This window comes from Sceloporus occidentalis, unplaced genomic scaffold (genome assembly GCF_023333645.1).
Source record: "Sceloporus occidentalis isolate IW3139 unplaced genomic scaffold, rSceOcc1.0.p SCAF_6, whole genome shotgun sequence".
In the NCBI taxonomy this organism is placed as follows: domain Eukaryota; kingdom Metazoa; phylum Chordata; class Lepidosauria; order Squamata; family Phrynosomatidae; genus Sceloporus; species Sceloporus occidentalis.
The window spans coordinates 27,815,116-27,834,666 of NW_028316986.1; the positions used below are offsets into that span (position 1 = coordinate 27,815,116).

The 19,551-nt window shown below is 38.5% G+C and overlaps 1 protein-coding gene across 1 annotated transcript in view; it reads left to right on the top strand.

Moving 5' to 3' along the window:
- The window catches only part of LOC149310550 (leucine-rich PPR motif-containing protein, mitochondrial-like), a 139,445-nt gene that overhangs the window by 39,980 nt on the left and 79,914 nt on the right, over positions 1–19,551 (top strand). The window contains exons 13-17 of the mRNA XM_089529170.1: positions 1,004–1,097; positions 3,718–3,787; positions 15,547–15,574; positions 18,237–18,294; positions 19,409–19,515. Coding sequence (XP_089385296.1) covers positions 1,004–1,097; positions 3,718–3,787; positions 15,547–15,574; positions 18,237–18,294; positions 19,409–19,515 — 357 coding nt within the window. The remainder of the gene's footprint in view (positions 1–1,003; positions 1,098–3,717; positions 3,788–15,546; positions 15,575–18,236; positions 18,295–19,408; positions 19,516–19,551) is intronic.

Sequence of the window (19,551 nt, forward strand, 5' to 3'; positions counted from 1 at the left end):
CTTCCTGACCCCCAGCTGTCCTCCTGAGGCAGCTGGGGGTCAGGAATGGCCTTGCAAAGACAGTTAGAGGCTGGGAAAGGTCTCTGGGGAGGAGCTACTGACGTGCACAGTCGCTCCTCCCCCTCTTCCTTTTTCATGGCCTCCAGCTGTCTCAGAGAGGCATGGGTGTGCATGTGCCTGTTCCACCTTCGCCTTGGCCCATGTGGGCAAAAATGGTGTCATGGACCCATGGTACGCGTGCCATAGGTTCACCATTACGAAAGTAGAATGTTTATACATTATAGGCGCATAATCAATTATCTTCATCCATTTGGCCCATATACCTCTTGTCTAGCAGAAATCTGCCAAAATGTTTTTTGTTGGAAATTAGGTCTGTTTAAAACCTTTTTCTAGCCACGCCCCTTCCTGGTTTTCTTGAGGAGTTGTTCTTGTTGTTAACTTTATTTACATCCTGTCTTTTTCCTAAGACTGAATCTCAAGGTGGGTTATACATTAAAAATATAACAATTTAAAATATTCAAACAGTCAATATTAAAAGCAAGTGGAACTGTATATTTAAAGTAATAAAGAGAGATAGAGGTTTCAAAGTCTTCTGTATTAATTGTTTATTTTGGTTAGTCCTTATAAAAACATTGCCTATCTAGATTTTGGATTTTTGTTTTGTTTTGTTTTGTTGTTATAGATCAGGATAGATTTTTAGGACATACCAACATTAAAATCCAAAACACACTGCAGACTGCTTTAACAGCCCTGGCTCAGTGCTAGGGAATCCTGGGAATTGTAGTTTATTGTGGCACCAGAGCTCTCTGATAGAGAAGGCAAAATGTCTCACAAAACTACAGTTCCCACAATTCCCTCACATTGAGCCAGGGCAGTTAATGGAGTCTGAAACTGGATTATTTCTGCAGTGTGTTTTGGATCTAAAACTTGTAGTTGGTCTCTTAATCAGATTGCTCTTTCAGGTGTTGCTGTGTTTCATCACTTTATTATTTTTCCCCTATAGGAAAGGGGCTGTCCTATTGAAATTAATGCATTCTCTGCAGCAGAAATCAGGCATGAAGCTGTGAATGGAAGGCTAGATAATGTTTTCACATTAAGTAAGTATCCTTGCTCTTGGCATTATTATCTGAATACATAGAGCTGATAATTTTGTAAGGCTGATATTTATGGGCGCTAGTGTTAAGGACTGAAAATTTAGTTTATAATTTCACATATTACACTGGAAGTATCTGGAGGTGCAGCTGCCCAGGGGCTGGGGGAAGAGGAGGATAGGCATGTGCTTCTTCATCTTCTTCTCCCCTCATCCCCCTGGGATTTTAGCTGTCTCTGGAGAGGCAGCTGAAGCCCTGGAAGGGCGGGGGGGAGAAATCCTGCCCCATAATTCCTGTCCCCCCTCTGGAAATCCTGCCCCTGGCATCAGGTAACACCCGATGCTGAAAGGTCTTTTAATTTGGGCACTTGGTCCCTAAAAGGGTCACCATCACTATCCTAAAGTATGCTCTACTGCTAGTGCTTTTGTGCTAGACTTGGTTGGTTGCTTTAAATGAGCATCGTTTCCACTAGTACAAATTCACATTTGTTGCCAATGTGGTTTTATCAGCTCATATAGTAGCTCATTTCAATCTTTGTGGGATTTACTACAGATTTAATGCTTGAACATAACCAATATTAACTGAACCTTCTGTGTTAACCTGTGTCCACCGTGAAATATGTATGGATGATATAGTCCATATATATTTCTGGAACAGGAATATATACTGATTCAGGACTCCTATATGATGTACCTTGTACTGTTCCCATTCTGCTCCTAAATCATATACATAGTGCCTAGTAAATGAACAGTTATCTCAAGCTTTTCCCTTCCCATTCCTGATTATCTGTTCTAGAAGTTCATCTCAGATTCTACACACCTTTGTCAATGTAATAGAGTAGTCATTCTTGGGATAAGTCAGAATATTCAATATTTCTAGCATTACCAGAAGTGTTGAACTTATAGTAAGCAGAATCAGCTGGATTTTCTCTGTTAGCTATAAAACTATAAAGTTAAAAAAAAAAAAAACTTACAGGATGAGAGTTATGTCATTGCATTTAAAGTTGAGAAATGTGTTGGTAAAGATCTCCGACAAACATCTTTAAACCAAAAACTCATTAATTCATACTTCTTTTTAGTATTCTTCGGAAGTGAAAACAAGTCAAGCTTTAGAAAATGTCTAAAATGTTAGTGCCTGGATTAAGCTATTGCATCAGTAAATTGGCATGTTTGCCAGTACTCATTTTAAACAGGGGTGTGATATTAAAATATTTAATTAAAGCTTGATGTTGTAGTGCAGTTTGTGAAGAGGAAGACAGCCAATTAACACATGTTTTTATCAAGGGTTATTGATTCTTCATCCAGTGTCCTATAATGTATATAAACTCTGAAGCATCAGTCAAGGAATCTCAGCGCACAAAACAGCATGCATAAGAGCATCTGTTTCCCCTTTATCATACCATTTCATTCCACTTCATTGTCATCTGCTTTTGATTTTTGTCTGTCTTCTTTGTTGCTAAGGAAACCAGGTTGCTGACTTTCAGCAGCAGCTGAGCATATAGATATAGCATAGTTGATTTTTTCATTTTGGGTTTGTATGTGTGTATAACAAAAACTTTTGAGCATAGGTTTGAATTATTCTCTTTTGCTTTTTAAAAAAGAGAAATTTCATCAGAGATTTACAAATATTTCACTGGAAGCACTGAGTGTGTGTTTCAGTTTCAGGGCCATATCAGGCAGACAGTCGATTCCAGGCACCAAATGAGATTCTCATCTACGTCGGCTCAAATAAGGGGCTGCTCTAGAGCTGACATCTTTCTTACCCTGGCATATGAAAAAAATAGTGTACCTGTTTCTGCACAATCAGTGTATGAAAATTGGATGGCTATCTAATTTTATACATGTTCTCCATGCTTGTAAACATTAACATTGGCAAAGAAGAAGTGATCTGAACTGTTGAGATTATTTTGCATGCATTTTGGAGACAGACATAGGGTCGAAGGCATTTTAAATGCTAAAAATCCTGGAGAACTGTTGGTTTATTAGAGCCATGCAGTGACCAAATTCGGTGATCTATACTAGCTTCATGAACTACAGTTTACTGAGAACAAGCGTTGTGTTCATGCATTTCTTCCTTCTGTGAACCAGCTCCTTTGGTGCTTCATTCCAGGCTTTCACTTAGCCTAACCTCTCTCCTTTCCCCCAGCTGTCCCATGCTGCATGGGATTTTTTAGTCATACCTAAAGCTTTTGATATATCAGAGTTCCCCAAGTTGAAGCAATTTAGCTTGCTAGATAATTTACTGAGAGTTGATTGACGCTTTACAGGTATCTATACAGATTGAGATTGACACCTTAACTTAGTAAGTGATCACATTTCAGAAACAATGGGTATGTAGTAGCTGTGCGCTCTCAGATCATTGACAGAAACTCCCAAGAAGTACTATAAAGCAAAGCTGATTAATTCCAGAGTATTCCTTTTTTTCTGTTTCTATTGGTTGAGCAAAGATAGTCTTTTAGCAACCCCTCCACACACATTGTTATTGGAAGATTGTATATTAATATGAAAGATGCTTTTATTAAATATAATCACTTTAAATAACTATCATTTGATACTGATGGTTTCAATAATGCTTTTTATAGAAGTAAGGGTCAACAAATTCTAAGTTATTTTATTTACGTTTGCAGTGTCTTCTGAAAATATGCCATCTCTGGATCACATGCAGTTTAGAGGCAGCCTAATCCTTGGATTCAAAAGGTAAGAGTTTTTGAAGGTCCTGTATTTACGATGATCTTAGTCCCTAATATTTAGCTTCCATTATATTTAGGGCATGTCTCTGTGTTTTGTTTTGTTTATAAATAAAGTAGATCTTAGTCTTTTAATTTCTTGAAATCTCAGAAGTCAGACAGTTTGTGACTCTCCAGCTTTCAGGCCCACTGTAGGAAAAGAACATGCAGGAGAACATCTAGACCAGCAGAGGTTATATCAGTAACTGAGGTCAAACAACATTTGGAGAATCAGTTTTCCCATTCCTGATATACTCTATCTCTGTTGCTGTGGAAGGCAGTACAGTGCCATTCTACCTGTCTTCCTAACAGACAAAATGAACCCTAACCTATGGGGAGTGTAGGGTGAATTTTTTAAATTTTTTATGGCACAACCATATTGGGTTCCATGATTCAAAACTTAATGAGAAGTGATGTTTTTAAGCATGCTCACGATTTACATATTCAGTATTTCATTGCTTTGTGCATATCATCACAATAATGGTTACAAGAGCCCTGAAAAGTGTGCCTCAATAATATTTCCATATTGTTAATGATTCATTGAGGTTGAAGTTGCCTAAAGTTACCTCATATGTTTATAGCTGAATTTACAATTGAGCCTGCAATGCCTCCTGTTACAGTCTGTTCTTTTAGCCCCTGCATTAAGCTAGCTAGTCCTTAGATTAGAGTTGTGCAGGAATTTTATGTCTTTATGTTTGTCCTAACAACAGTAGACACTTTGAATCAGTTGGGCTTACAAGTATTCAGTGGGTTTACTTTAGTTGAGCATAACAAATGGATTTAGTGTTTAACATAAATTTGACCTCCTAGAAGAGGTGTGTGTCTGCAACATCTCATTTTAATATAAGAACAAAGATTTAGAACCTTATCTCATGATTAGCAAACTCATATGATGTCTCTTTTGAAGCATGTATCATATTAGAGTAATAGCGTTCTGTGCAATCATGCTGGCCACATAATCCACAGAGGTGTCTTTGACAACGCTGACTCTCTTGGCTTAGTAACAAAGATGAGCACCACCCCCTACAGTTGGACACAACTCCACAATCATGTCAAAGAAGAAACTTTTACCTTTTTCATATTAGAGTGCTGGTTGCTCAAAGAGAGAGAGAACAAATTTTGACAGTGTGCTGTTCTAACAAAGCCAGCATTCTAGGAAGAAAGCAAGGCAGCATTCAGGTTTGGCATATATAGGGAGATGTGTGGAGGGTTTTTAATTTTTATTATTTTATTTTTTTGGTCATAGGAAATTTGATTATAGCATTCAAATGCATTTCATACCATGAGTTAGGTTTCTTACCATTTATTTCTAAAACTTCTGTTTTTGAAAACAGTCTGCACACTATGGTCTCATGGTAGCTAGTATCTGATCATTTCAACTTTCCAGCTCTTATGGGTGTATAATATATTTGTTCAGTATAACTTAGAAAACATGATGTTTTCGCATTTGTGTCATGCCACATTTAGCAAAATGTGGAGATCAGTATACTATGGAGGGGAAAAACCAGGTAGACTGGTAGTCTTTTCAGTGAAAATAAGGAAGTTCTGGGCAAAGGGATCTTCTAGCACCTTTGAGACTCACTAGGAGAAAGAAAGAAGTTTATAGCATAAGCTTTTGTATACTTATGTCTGCTTTCTCAGATACATCTGAGACCTTGATAATTACCAATTGCACATGATGCATCTGAGGAAGTAGTCTAAAAAGCTTATGCTAACATCTTTCTTTTGTTCTCTCAATTAGTTTCATAGTTACTACAAGATCCCTTTGCATACTGATCCAGACTAACACAGCTCTGCCTTTGAAGTTCTGGTCAATGTAGTTCAAGAAGTATATTTACAAGCTGAAATATGTCCAGAGTGAAGTGTCAAAGATGATAAAAAGTCTTGAACCTATGAGAAGTGGTAGAGGGAATTGTGGTTTGTTTGGCCAGGTGAAGTGAGGTTTGAGAGGTGAAATGATGAGCATCTTCAAAGATATGAAGAGATGGCATGCAAAAGGTGGAGCAAACTTCATTTCTTCTACTTCAGAGTTTAAGATATGAACCACTGGATTCAAATTGCATGAAAAGAGATTCTAGTTAAACATTAGGAAGAACTTCCTGATGATAAAAGCTGTTGAACAGTGTGATAGATGACTTCTGAAGGTAGTGAGCTTGTCTTAATTAGAGGTTGGATGCCTACTTGTGAATTGTAATTTGGGGTGGAGTCCTGCACTGCCAGAAGGTTTGAGTACATAGCCCGTCTGGTTGCTTTCAGTTCTGTGATTTTAAGGGTTTTTTGTAAGTGATGCACGGTGCATCTTCACAGTATTTCAAAGTGTTTTGGAGGATGCAATTTAAACTTTTATATTATTTATATTCATAAAAGCCACTTTTACATCTTTTAAATATATTTACCTAACTTTTTTTAGATTTGCATGTAAAACCTTTTAATCAAAATACATAAATCGGTGGTTTTCTTTTTGTCTGGGATAAAATAAAAAGTGAACATCTTTAAAATGAAGAACCTCTTTTCCTAATGCTTTTCTGATTGAAAAACAATAAGTAATGATGAAGATGGCTCTTTAGGCTCCACATTTTTCTCTGTGTTCATTTATTTCCTCTTGTGCTTTCAAATTAGTGGGGCAATACCATTCTGCTTGGAATCTGTTGGGAGAGATTCTGTTAATGGAGAAGGAGTTTGGTGTTCAGAGAGAAAAAAGATTCTGGTAGATTCTGACAAGGACGATATTTCATGAAATTAATGTCTTGTGTGAAGCAGTAGCAAATCCCCCAAATATTAATTTGGTATACACTGTGTCATTGTGTCACAGAGCACCTTGAACTTTAAATTCAGACCATATGCATAAATGTTGTTTGTCATTTGTGAGATACTTCCTCATTCCAGAAATAATCTATAAGAGTTTTGGCAGCTGTTTTGTAAGTGCATAACATCACCACTCAAAGAGATAAACACTGGAGAAGTGACAAGTACAGCTAACTCTGCACATCTGAAAGCTTCTGGTGCCCTAGATGCTTGCATAACTTTTCACCTCTTCTAGTTCAGAATGTACTTGCTGATCACTATTGGAGTGACACCTTTTTTTGAAAAAAAGCACCTCCACTTTAACCTCTGTGTGTTTTCTGGAGAAGAATCTTATATTTCTCTTACTGAGGATTATTACAGTTTTTAAGATGAACTGGCAGTGTCCTGGTCAGTTCTCTTCATACATTGAGATATTCCCCCACTTTCTTCTAGCAGAAGGCAGATACCTGACCTGACAAATGCCTCAGTGGTATATATTCTTCCTTTCCATGCCTATAAGTAAAATTCGGGAAAGTAAAAGAGGTTGTTTCTCTTTTCTTTCCTTTAGATCAGTTTCTTGAACTTGGCACCCTGCATGTATATGCATGTCCTCAAGTTGTGTCAACCCATGGCAACCCCATGAATTTCATAGGATTTTCTTTCAAAACCAACTCAGAGATGGTTTTGCCAGTTCCTTCCTCTGGAATATAGGCTACAGCACCTGATATTTGTTGGTGGTTTTCCATCCAAGTATTAACTAGGGTTGACCCTGCTTAGTTTCCAAGATCAAGTGGATCTGATGTCTTTAAGGAATTGGTGCCCTCTAGATGTTTTAAATTACAGTTGGGCATCAGCTCAGTCAGCATGGTTGATGCTCCAGATGTTGAGGGTTATAATCTAAGCATTTTAAGATTACAAGACTATGAAATGTTCTTCCAAGGGATTCTTCTAGAAATCCACTGTTGTTTCTAAAATCACTTCTTTCGGTGGTGGTGGGGGGGTCAGCTTTTTCCAGGATACCCTTAAGCAAACACTTTGCTGGATTTATGCAGTAAAAAACATACCTCGAAAGACACATACTTTCTTTCTCTAAGTTCTTCATGAAGCAGGAGAGGATTGTGTTCTCTACAAGAAGCTGTTATCTACAAGAAAAAATGCCAGTTTTAGTACCATTGAAAGTGGTGTTAGGAAAGATGGCCATAACCCTTTGGCCCCCTAACTTCAGTGAAACTACACATGGTGCAACCAAGATTTACAACCCATTTCAAACCATGGCCAGTCATAAACTGTGGTTTGTTAATGGATTTGTTCATTAAACTATAATTGACTAATGTTAACAATAGTAATTTGAAATATGAATTGTTCTTTTATGTGAATGGAAAATATTAATGTCCCTATAATGTAGCTCATGGGTAAGTTAATATATTTCTATTAAGTTAAGTTAAAAGAAATTTCCTGCCTCTTTTTGCCCACATGCCTAACCAGATATTACATGGATAATTATTATTTTTTACAGAGCCTCCATGTAGTTTGTGGTGTGTGTGAGTGTCACTGTGTCTTTTCTTTCCCTCTTATCATCCCTAAGATGCCTAAGCTTTGTACAGTCGGCCCTTCTTATACACGGATTTTTTATACACGGATTTAAGCATACACGGTTTGAAAATGTTCCAAAAAAGTATAAATTTACCTTGATGTTCCATTTTTTATTAGGGACACCATTTTGCTATGTCATTATACTTAATGGGACTTGAGCATACACGGATTTTGTTATACACGGGGGATCTTGGAACCAAACCCCAGCGTATAACAAGGATCCACTGTACTTCATTTTGAGGTCCACTGTAGGAAAGGAACTGTCATAAACAGTGAATTGTCTGCCATGTAGAGCAGAGGTGGGAAGGAGCAATAGCAAGTACATTTCTATACCGCTTATCAGTGAACTAGCACTCCCTAAGCGGTTTACAGTGTGTAAGCCAATTGCCCCCGACAAGTGGACCTACAAAATAATGAAAGGCTGAGTGGACCTTGGGAGCTCTCTAGGATTGAATGTTGTGACTGCAGTACCTGGTAGCGCAGTGGTTAAATGCCTGTACTGCAGCCATTCACTCAAGACCACAAGGTTGCGAGTTCAAGACCAGCAAAAGGGCCCAAGCTCGACTCAGGCTTGCATCCTTCCGAGGTCGCTAAAATGAGTACCCAGACTGTTGGGGGCAAATTAGCTTACTTGCTAATTAGCTTACTTGCTGTTCACCGCTATGATCTTTGGAATAGCGGTATATAAATAAAACAAATTATTAATTATTATTATTATTTAACCACTGTCCAAATAGGGCTCCACCAGTGCAACCTCTGGACTCAGCTTGAGTGGTTCCTGAAACCTTATTGTTCTCTGATGAAATGTAAAATCTTCCTACCTCTAGCCAGGATGTTTGTCCTGACAGGACTCTTGAGATTAATTTGATTTTCTCTTTGGGCTCATGGAGATGGAAAAAGTGGTGGAGTGTAGTCTAGGAGAGACAGAGGTGGAGTTGGAAGATGCTGAAGGAAGCAAGCTGACGCAAAGGTGTTGGCCATATTACGTTCTTCTGAGTAGGACAATTTGTTGCGTTTTTGCTTGGGCTTGTTTGAGATTCAGAAAGAAATAATAGAGAGTGAGAAGCCTTGAACATCATACAATCCAAAATTCAGGTTTGAATTTTTAAGCTCAATGAACCTCACAGGAAGACGCACCTGACTGGGCTCCTCTGGGAAGAACATTGTTTGTTTTAGTTTTGTGACTAATCTTGCCACTCTGGAGTGGCAGCCTGAGAATATCTGCTGTGAACTATTTTGATGTCATTGAATTGATGTGTCAGATCAGTTGCTTGTCAATTCATAGCTGAACCTGCCATGGAAAAGTCATCCAAGCTTGGTAGCAGCATTTTGTTTCCTCTGTGGATCTCTGCTTGGCTCACGTTCAAGTTAGTATGCTTGAGGCAGTAAAAGCTTAAATAAATACCTTTTAGAAATACTGTTCTTATCACATAATATAACAGGAAAAACTACTGTATTAGTATGTTTTAAAGAGGATGAAAGATCTGGAAAGTATTTATCAAATAATATAAACAACACTAGGATGCGAGATTCATTTCCAGATTGTAGGTTTTCTGTTCATTTAATTAACCATGGAAATACAGTTTACTGTGTCTTTTTTGAACCATTGCATTATCTCCCCATTCCTGCCCTGGACCTGTTATGGACATATCACTAAACATCAGTAAAATGTCTTTTAAGCAAACATCCAAGACGGAGCTTCTTGTCTTTCCTCCTAAGTCCACCCTTCCACACTCCTTTTCTGTCTCTGTGGACAACATTTCTATTCAACCAGTCCAGCAAGCCCGCAGTCTTGGTTTTATCTTTGACTCTTCTCTGTCGTGTATCCCTCAGATCCAGACCACAGCCAAGGCTTGTAGATTCTTTTTGTACAATATTGCCAAAATCTGACCATATCGCTCCACCTCTACTGCCAAGATCCTGGTCCATGCCCTAGTGGTCTCACGACTCGATTACTGTAACATCCTCCTGGCTGGGCTTCCTCTTTCTCACCTCCGTCCTCTAATCTCTGTCCAGCATTCAGCTGCACGCATTATCACATCCACCCACTGCTCTGACCACATCTCTCCTGTGTTGGCATCCCTTCACTGGCTCCCCCTCCCTTTCTGCATTCAGTATAAGCTCCTGCTGTCAACATTTAAAGCCCTCCATGGACTGGCCCCTCCTTACTTATCAGACCTTATTTCTCCTCACCTTCCCACTAAGGCCCTCCGTTCTAGTAGTCAAGGTCTGCTGTCCCAGCCCAGGATTTTCTCTGCCCCATCTTGGATTCGCCCCTTTTTACTCGCTGCCCCTCACTCCTGGAACCTTCTTCCCCCGCAAACAAGAGCCATCTCTTCTTTAACCAGCTTCAAAATGGAGCTGAAGACCATCCTGTTCAGAGAAGCGTTCCCAGGCATTGCATAATTGTCACTTACTTTTTGTTGTTCTTTTGTTGTCTGTTTTATTGAATCAGTTCCTGTATTGCTATGTATTTTATATGTATTATTCTACTAGAAAGGCCCCTTCCCCACCACCACTCCCTTTGCCTTTTGTGTCGTGTCTTTTTAGATTGTAAGCCTGAGGGCAGGGAACCGTCCAATTAAAAAGATTGTATGTACAGCGCTGTGTAAATTTACAGCGCTTTATAAATAAAGGTTAATAATAATAACAACATTTAATGCCACTTCAAAATAGCCTTTTTCTGCCAAATTTTGATGACATGTTTTTCCTTGGTTGCCCATGTCTGAGTGCAAAAAACCTTGAAAAGCCACATATGTTCCACATCCTTGTACATGTACCCACTGATGAGTCTTTCTGTAATGTACAGGACGCATGACCCCACCACAAATATTGAGGTCCATAAATGGTTTGGTTTGCAATACATATGCAGGTGCAGTAGTAGTTAAGCAATCCAGACTTCTGCAGCATTCCTGGTTGAACAAAGCCTTCTCTTTTATTCTAGCACTACAAGTAGCCCACAGATGTGACAGAAAGAGCCCAGTTCTTACTTGATCAGTATACTTCAGTGGAGCATCAGCAAACTTGAAATTAATTTGTAAAACTTGAAATAGGCATGCAGTACTTATGATTATCAGTCTCCCTCCCTTCCTCCCTCTGTCTCTCTTCTGTGCATATGTGTCTCCTTATCAGTAGACAAAAAGCACTTTGCATAAAACATAATTTTACAATCAGTTACAACAGTTGTGTTTTTATATAACAGCTCCAAGTATTTAATTCATTTCATACATGTGAAGTAGTTGTAATCCTTAACAACAATCTTCTACAGTTAGCTAGCATTGCTAAACTCCAGACTGCAGATGGCTGGGGCAGAGGGAACCAAGGCTGAGAGAGAATGCCTTTTCTAAGGCTGCCCAGTTAGTTCTTGGCAAACTTGAGGCTCAAACTGGTTCAGTCTCATTGATAGCACTATTTTTAAATCTTTTTAAAAGGATTGAATGTATTCAGAGAGAATTGATCTATTAACATTTCCTGCTAATTTAAACATTCACACCTACTATACCATTATAGTGTCACTGGAAATAGATAAGGCTGGGTTTTGACATTGTTACAGCTTATATTCTCTAGGAGTACTGGCAAAATCAGTGTCAGAAACAGATTTTGCAGATATGATTGACCTCAGTGATTCATCATATCATATCATTATCATCATCATTTCAATAGGCCTACCAGAAGAGACTGTTCTTTAATGCAGTTTTAAGTTCAGGGTGTGTATTCAGCTATTAAATCTTTTCCAGCAGGTTGTGCCAAGGGGGCAGCTCCAAAATGTTACCCTCGATTTATCCACAGGTCATATCAAATCCATAATTTTGTCCCCAAATCTGTCATTGACCTGTACATGAGATTGACTTATGCACAAGTATGTATAGTAATTCCGACTAGAAAATTATCTGTCCATGGCAGTGCTGAGGTATTATCCATCTCTGCCCACAGATCCATAAGCTCAGAATTGGAAACAGCATAAAAGATGTGACCTGATGAATGTTTGGGTTCTGAGGCGTATTGGAATAGGCTCATGTTTGTCATGGATGCCATGAACTCCCACACTGCTCATGACAGACTGCTCTTGACAAATGGGATGTTGAGTCTGGGTGACTCAAACGCCAATTCCAACACCAGCTCCAAGATCAGTTCCATGAAGTCAGCTAGGGAGTCTGATAAGCACAGGGTGGCTGGTACACTAAGAAAATCCCCAGTGTAACCCTTGTCTTCAGACTCATATATGCATTTAATATGATTCAGTTTCCTAAGAGGCAGTCTGGTCAGGTTAAAATCGTCTTTATAGACCACAGCTCCTCCCCAATCATTTCTGTCACTTAGCTGACTAAAACAGTACCCTGCTGGAAGAACCTGCACCCATGTCTGGTCACTACCATCTCCCCACCAAGTTTCTGTAAAGCATGCCACATTGATTTCCTTCTAAGGATATCATAGATTAGATGTTACTTTATTTTTAACTGATCTGACATTACACAGGAGCAAGGTGAGATTTTCTGGGCGATTTGGTTCACTCTCCAAGTTACTTGGGTTGGCAAGGTGAATAGAAAGTAAGACGGGCATTAAGCATCTCCCCTTCCTCTGTGATGACACCTTGCCCTACCATCATCATATTTTCCTCTGCCCCAGACAGCTCATATTAGTGCACAAGTAAAACAGACTCTTCAAGAACAATAAATAGAGAATACACAGCCAACAGCTCAGTAACAATTTATCAGTCACCAGACAGTGATTTACAGTGTGTGCAAAGCTGAGTATTTGACCAGTCCAGTATAGCCTTATACACACTTATGCAGAGTCGTACAGCAACTAGATAGCACCAGGTTGTGCTTTCACCACTCTCTGGTCTCCTAGCTGTCCCTCCCACTGTCAGCTGATTTATCCACATTATTTTGAATAATAACCCTATATAATACCCAGCCAAGTTGAGTTCTCTAAACATATTATTGGGATTCTGGCATACAACAACCCAGCACATGACACAAATACAACTCTTCACTTCCTTCCAGTTGCATATTCAGAGGTAGCTATGTTAACCATAAAGCAAAGTACAAAATCCACAAAACAGTGGATCGGCTCACCAAAATGCACAAAATACATGATGCAAGCTTTCAAAGCTCCACTTGCTTCTCCTGTTAAAATTCCTGCAGGAGAAAACAACAACAAAATGACAAAGTTAGTCACAGGCTTGCATTTGTCTCAAGTATTGTTGGTGTGTTGTTCTTTGGAGGGATATATAAGCAAGCAGCTCTGTCATCCTTTTAGCTATGTGGCACTGGGAACAAAGCATTCCATAGTCTAGGAGATATAATTTGAATTCCACTAGCAGTGTAAAAGGATTGTTCTTCTGAGATCCCAGATACTTCCATCCTTTGTGAAATCACAGCCCTTTTGTTAGGCAGAAAACATTGAATCTCTCAAGAAAAGCCTCCATGCTTTTACATTAGGAAAATTTTAGGTGGTGTTTTGGTAAAACATGCCAAATGTAATCCCAATCTTAAAAAAGCTTTTACCTTTGTTGTAGGTAGAAACTCCAAATAGCAAAGTCCCAATCTATTGTCTTCCAGTTGGTTGTTCTCAGTATCAGCTTGAACATCTCTACCTCAGGCTCTCTTTTGTACTTTTATGATCCTTAGACACCATCTGGACACCAGAAAGGCAATGCCCTATGGCATTTCCTTTTGGCCACTGCCTAATATGGTGATAATGGTCTGTGTTATGTTTGATCAATTGAGCCAGTTTAGCAGTCAGCCTTTAGCTCCCTACTTCCAAGGATAGCTACAGTTCCAGAGATCCACACTGGTTTGCAGCGTACTGTTTCTAACTAGTAATTGTGGATCAACTGCTTCATGTGATATGATAAATTATCCTGATTCTTCTAAGATGGAAGTAACTTCAGTTTTTATCTGCAATTTTCACTGTAAGACCTTTTTGTGCTGGAAGTATGTGAGACAGGGATGTTGATCATGGCAAAGTTTTTGTGCTTTCTGAGGGTTGGATTTTAAGAGCTGCTATGCATATAGTATTTCATAAAGCTGCCATAAGTGTTTTATTTTAAAATATATGAACTCTTCCTCTTTCAACCTGTTGCAATATCTCAATACTATATTTAGAAAGAAGGAAGGGATTGTATATGTGATATATCTTAATTAAAAATACTGTCTGAATTAAGATATGCAGATAGGTTAAGTGGTATTCTTGTCCTGAAAACCTTTAAGAGGACAAGTGAAGTACAATATATGCATCCACGTTTAATGTGTGGAATGGTTAGCCACATATTAACATGATTAGTCATGCAAATTAATAAGACCATTTAGCATTATTTTTAAGGAAATGGCTGTGAGCATGTTGGGGAGTACATTATTTTCTCCATCATGAAATCATTATTTGAGTTCCTTACTCAAGTCAGGTGAAAATCTAAATGCAAGCTCAAATTCCAAATTACTGTCATGGTTAACCATACAAAGACCTGTTGTTGGTAGACATTCAGAGATATGAAGAACCTTAACCTTTGGCCAATTTGCTTTTTGGGTATGAATTGACTGTGCACATACAGTGGGCCCTTGGTAAGGGTTTGATACTAGGATCTCCCGTGGATACCAAAATCCATGGATGCTCAAGTTCCATTACATACAATGGTGTAGTAAAATGGTGTCCCTTATATAAAATGGCAAAATCAAGGCTTATGTTTTCAAGTTGTGGATGCTTGAATACATGGATGCAGAGGGCCAACTGTATACAGTTGTCCCTCCATATTCGCTAGGGTTAGGGGAACAAGACCCCCGTGAATATGGAAAAACCGCAAATAACAAAAACACTGTTTTTACCTGAGAGGACACCTGTCTAGGAATCTCTAGGCCCTTCAGTGCAACTCTGTGGTCCAACATACACTGACCATAGAATGGCACTGGAGTAGCTACAAATGATCTTTCAGTGCAACTTTTAGTTAAAGTTGACCACGGAGTTGCACTGGATGACCTAGACAGTCCTAGAGAGAACATATTAATGAAATCCGTGAGTAATCAGATCCGCAAATATCAAAGCCGCAAATATGGAGGGATGACTGTATTGCTATTTTATTTTCAAACCTATGTATAAACACAAGCTGGAAAGGCACTGAAATATATTGAGGTGATAACCTCTAAACATAGCCAGGTGTATATGGTATATTATGCATATTGTAACATCATGATGTAAAATTAAATCTGTGCCAATATATGTATTTTGAAAAATATTCCTCACCTATACAAATATCCTGTCGTATATATGTGTACAATTTTCTTTTTAAAAGAAAAGACTAAATTAAGGTAAACTTATTACTGTCTTTTATTTATTGTCCTCTGCTGCCATCTACAGGTCTGGTGATGTAGATCTTTGGAGTAAGGTAAGAGAAGGCTGCAAAACTGAAATAAGTATTTTAAATGCTTTGGGTTCAAAATATGTTTTCCAAATGCATATATATATATATAGAGAGAGGGGGGGGAATGATGTAATTTATGCTTGCAACTTGTCAGGTACATATTTAAGTTACCCCATGATTTATCCAAAGTTAATCACTTTTAATGATTACAATAGGGTGAGGCAAGTGTGTACTTTAGTAATCTCCCCATCCCCCATCAATATAATGAAAGGAGGGGTATTCAGATGTTTTTGAGAAGCAGCTCAGAGCATTTCTAGTGGATATGTTGGGTGAGGTTACTGAGAGCTGAACTCAGCAGCATGTGGGGGTCCCATGATTTGCACCCGTGCCTCATCTGTTGATAGATTTGGACTATGCTTCTTGTCACCGCAAAAGTGTCACACAGGATGGGGGTGGGAAATCTAGCCATTTCAGGCAAACAAATCACCAGGCTGGAAAGCCTGGCAATTTTGTGTGGCAACTCCACATACACATTTCACCTTGGAATTGCTACCCATTCTGCTCATACTAAGGGAGTGCAGGGAACTATCACTTGAAAAGGAGTTCTTAAAAGGCCTTCTGTGTGCGACTGGAACAGCTACTTACCATTTCTGTCAATGTAGCTTTTCTTTGTTGTTATTGTTGTTGTTGTGTGCTTTCAAGTTGTTTCCAAGTTATGGCCACCCTATCACAGGATTTTCTTGGCAAGCTTCTTCGGGGGGGGGGGGGGGTTGCCATTGCCATCTTCGGAGGCTGAGAGAGTATGGCTTGCTCAAGGTCACCCAGTGGGGGTTACCATGGCCGAGCCGGGATTTGCACTCTGGTCTTCAGAGTCACCATCCAACGACTACACCACATTGGCTCTCTTTTCTTACTTGTTCTTAATTATGTGTAAAAATGGTGAAGAATGGGAAGGATTACAACTTCAGTAGACCCACATAGTAAGCTTAGAGTATTTTCTATATATTAGCTATTTACATTCATAAATTAAGCAGCTTGCAAGGTAGTCAAACACCAGGATCCACAATTCCTGTTCATATTCCAGTTCATATTATATATGTTATGAAAAGATAGTAAATTTTTTGCAGTTTATAGTTCGGTTAATCTTTTCAATTTAAATTCCCTCCTATTAGAAGCAGTATTGGAGACGGGGGTAATTAGCTATGCCAGTGCCAAGCTGACATAAGGGTTTGATGAATATGGTGTGGGTTTAGATCCAGAACAAATTCAAAGTGTTTGCAACATTACCTTGTTTCCAACCCTTACACAGTGGGGCCTCCTTATCTGCAGATTTGCCGCCTCCAGATTTAAGCAACTGCAGATAGCAAACCCTGTTGTCCAACTCTGGAGGCCATGGTTCAATTCCTAGTTCAGCCATTGGGTGACCTTGGGCAAGTCACATGCTCTCAGCCTTAGGGGAAGATAATGGCAAAGCTCCTCTGAATAAATCTTGCCAAGAAAACCCCGTGATAGGTTCGCCTTAGAATTGCCATAAGTTGAAAATAACTTGAAGGCACACAGCAACAACAACAACAAAAACTTTTTCAAATTCTAAATCCATTATTTCTTGGGCATGTCAGTTATGTGTATTTTTTTTAAACTTCCTATCATGTTTCATTTTATAACAAAGATATTCAAGTACAGTATTCACATTGAGAACTGAATATTTGAAAGCTGAGAGGAAAAAAAAGAATAGCCTAAGAATCTCGCCTCACATTAAAAAAACCAAAACAAGCAAAGAGCCTCAAGTGCCTATCATGCTATTGGTTGGCTTCCTACAACATTCGCTTGAACCAATAAAGTAAATGTAGAATATAATTTCTCGGCACTAAAAAAAAATCTGTAGGGAATTAAAATACAATACTGGATTGATTGGGTTTTTTTTTTTTGGGTTGTTCCTCAGGCTTTATAATAAGTTGAATAAAAATATGGCCATATGTAAATATGGCCTGTGCCTACCAAAAATAAGTGAACGATAAAATACAAATAAGAACAAGGGACAAAATAAAATACAAATAAGAACAAGGGACAAAATCCAGCTTTGCATTGGTAGTAGTAATGGAACATTGTCCTCTTCCTCCTCCCCAGTATTCTGACACCTTTTGTGCCAGTCCAAAAGTGGCTCCAGAGGGCTTTTCTGTATTCTAGAACTAATTTGGGGGGCACATGGAGAGCCCCATGGCAGACGTTGACAGGGCTTGCACTGAAACAGTAAACCCACCGCTTCATTCTCCCTGGCATCACTCAGATTGCACTGTTAGTTGCTTTTTTTTTAACTGAAATACTTAGCTGATATATGTTCATACAAAAAAATCTAATTACCACCCCACCCCCATGCATCAGTGGTTAACAGTTGCTCAAAACAGTTCCTCCCTTATCACATATATGGGTAAGATACATGAACACAGCCATGGAGAGACTTTCTTATTTCTGTGCTTCAATATACATTCTGGTGTGCAGCATACATACATTTTGAAAAAAGGTTTTCAAAAAAAATATTTCCTTTTAAAGAGCCAATTGCTATGATGTGGCATAGAATAATACCTTACTGGAGAGATGCTTTATTATTTGTAGAATTCAATTTCAGATACTATTTGCCCTTGCTTGCTACTCTTGGCTGCAATGTACGATTATTCTGTCTTAACAGATAACAGAACTGTTGTACAAGGATGGACGTTATTGCCAGACGCCTCCAGGACCAACTGGTAGAGTTTCAATTTCTATGATTGTAACTTATCCACAAATCCGTTCTTCTGTGTAATGATGGGCTTGAGGGATTACAACAGTAAACACTGATTACTTCTTTTTGAAAGTGAAATTTGAAAACATGTTGGGTAAAATCTTTATCCAGATGATCACAGTATATTTTATGGATTCCATCAGATTTTATTAGGGATTTTTACCCTTTTTAATTAAAAATGTTCTTCATTCTCATGTGTTAAGTAAAATAGAGAAGATTGAACACTAATAATATAATAAAAGCATTTAAATATGTTTTTGGCAGATGTGAGCAAATTTCTTGATTGTAGAAAGGTATTAAAACATGGATTTTAATTATTTTTGTAATATTTTAGATCAAAACAGTATGGTGTCACAAATATACTACTTTTGGAAAAAGCTGATATCTGCTGAAAATTCTTTAAAATATAAATACAGTGCATGTCACTATGTGGTTCTTTCATGGAAAGCCCATTAGTTCTTCCTCATGCTCCTATACATTTTATGCTTGAGTGCCAAAGAAAATTAGTGCTGTTAGCTGTACGGCATCTTTTGTTAATCTTGATTTTCATTGGCTAATAAGCAACTCTCCACAGGATTATTGGATCTGGTTGTTAAAAATCATTTAATACTCTTTATTGTGTTTGCGTTCACTCACTAGCTGCAGTAAGCATTGTAAATAATATGAAATATACAGTGTTGTGTACACAGCGCTTTAGGAAGCTCTCTTTATTTCCTTTTGAATGAATGACAAAATATTTATGGCAACTATTTTGGGGTAGTGGGCTGCAGAGTGGGGAGAGGCCTTGGGCAGTACTGCTTCTGTCACACAGCAGTGGAAAAAATAGATTGAAGAAAGATTCTATACTGAAAAGCTGTCACTGGGTTTGAAAATAATTAATATTCCTTTCACTCACCAGTTAGATATGTGCTCCCAAACCACATAATCTCTATGCCTCAGTGATCATTGTTGCCATTTCAGAGCCTCTCATCAGGGTGACATCTCACACCAAAATGATTTCTTATAAATTAATCTTGATAACATGACAGTGTCAGTAATTTTAGTGGAATGCTTTCTCTTGTTTTTTTCCCCCTCCACAGAAGCTGTTGGCTATTTTCTTTATAGCTTGATTGACAGCATGAGTGACTCAGAGGTACAGGCCAAGGAGGAGCGGTTGAGACAATACTTCCATCAGCTGAAGAAGATGGTACCATTTCATTTTTTGCTACATAATGCCTGTCCT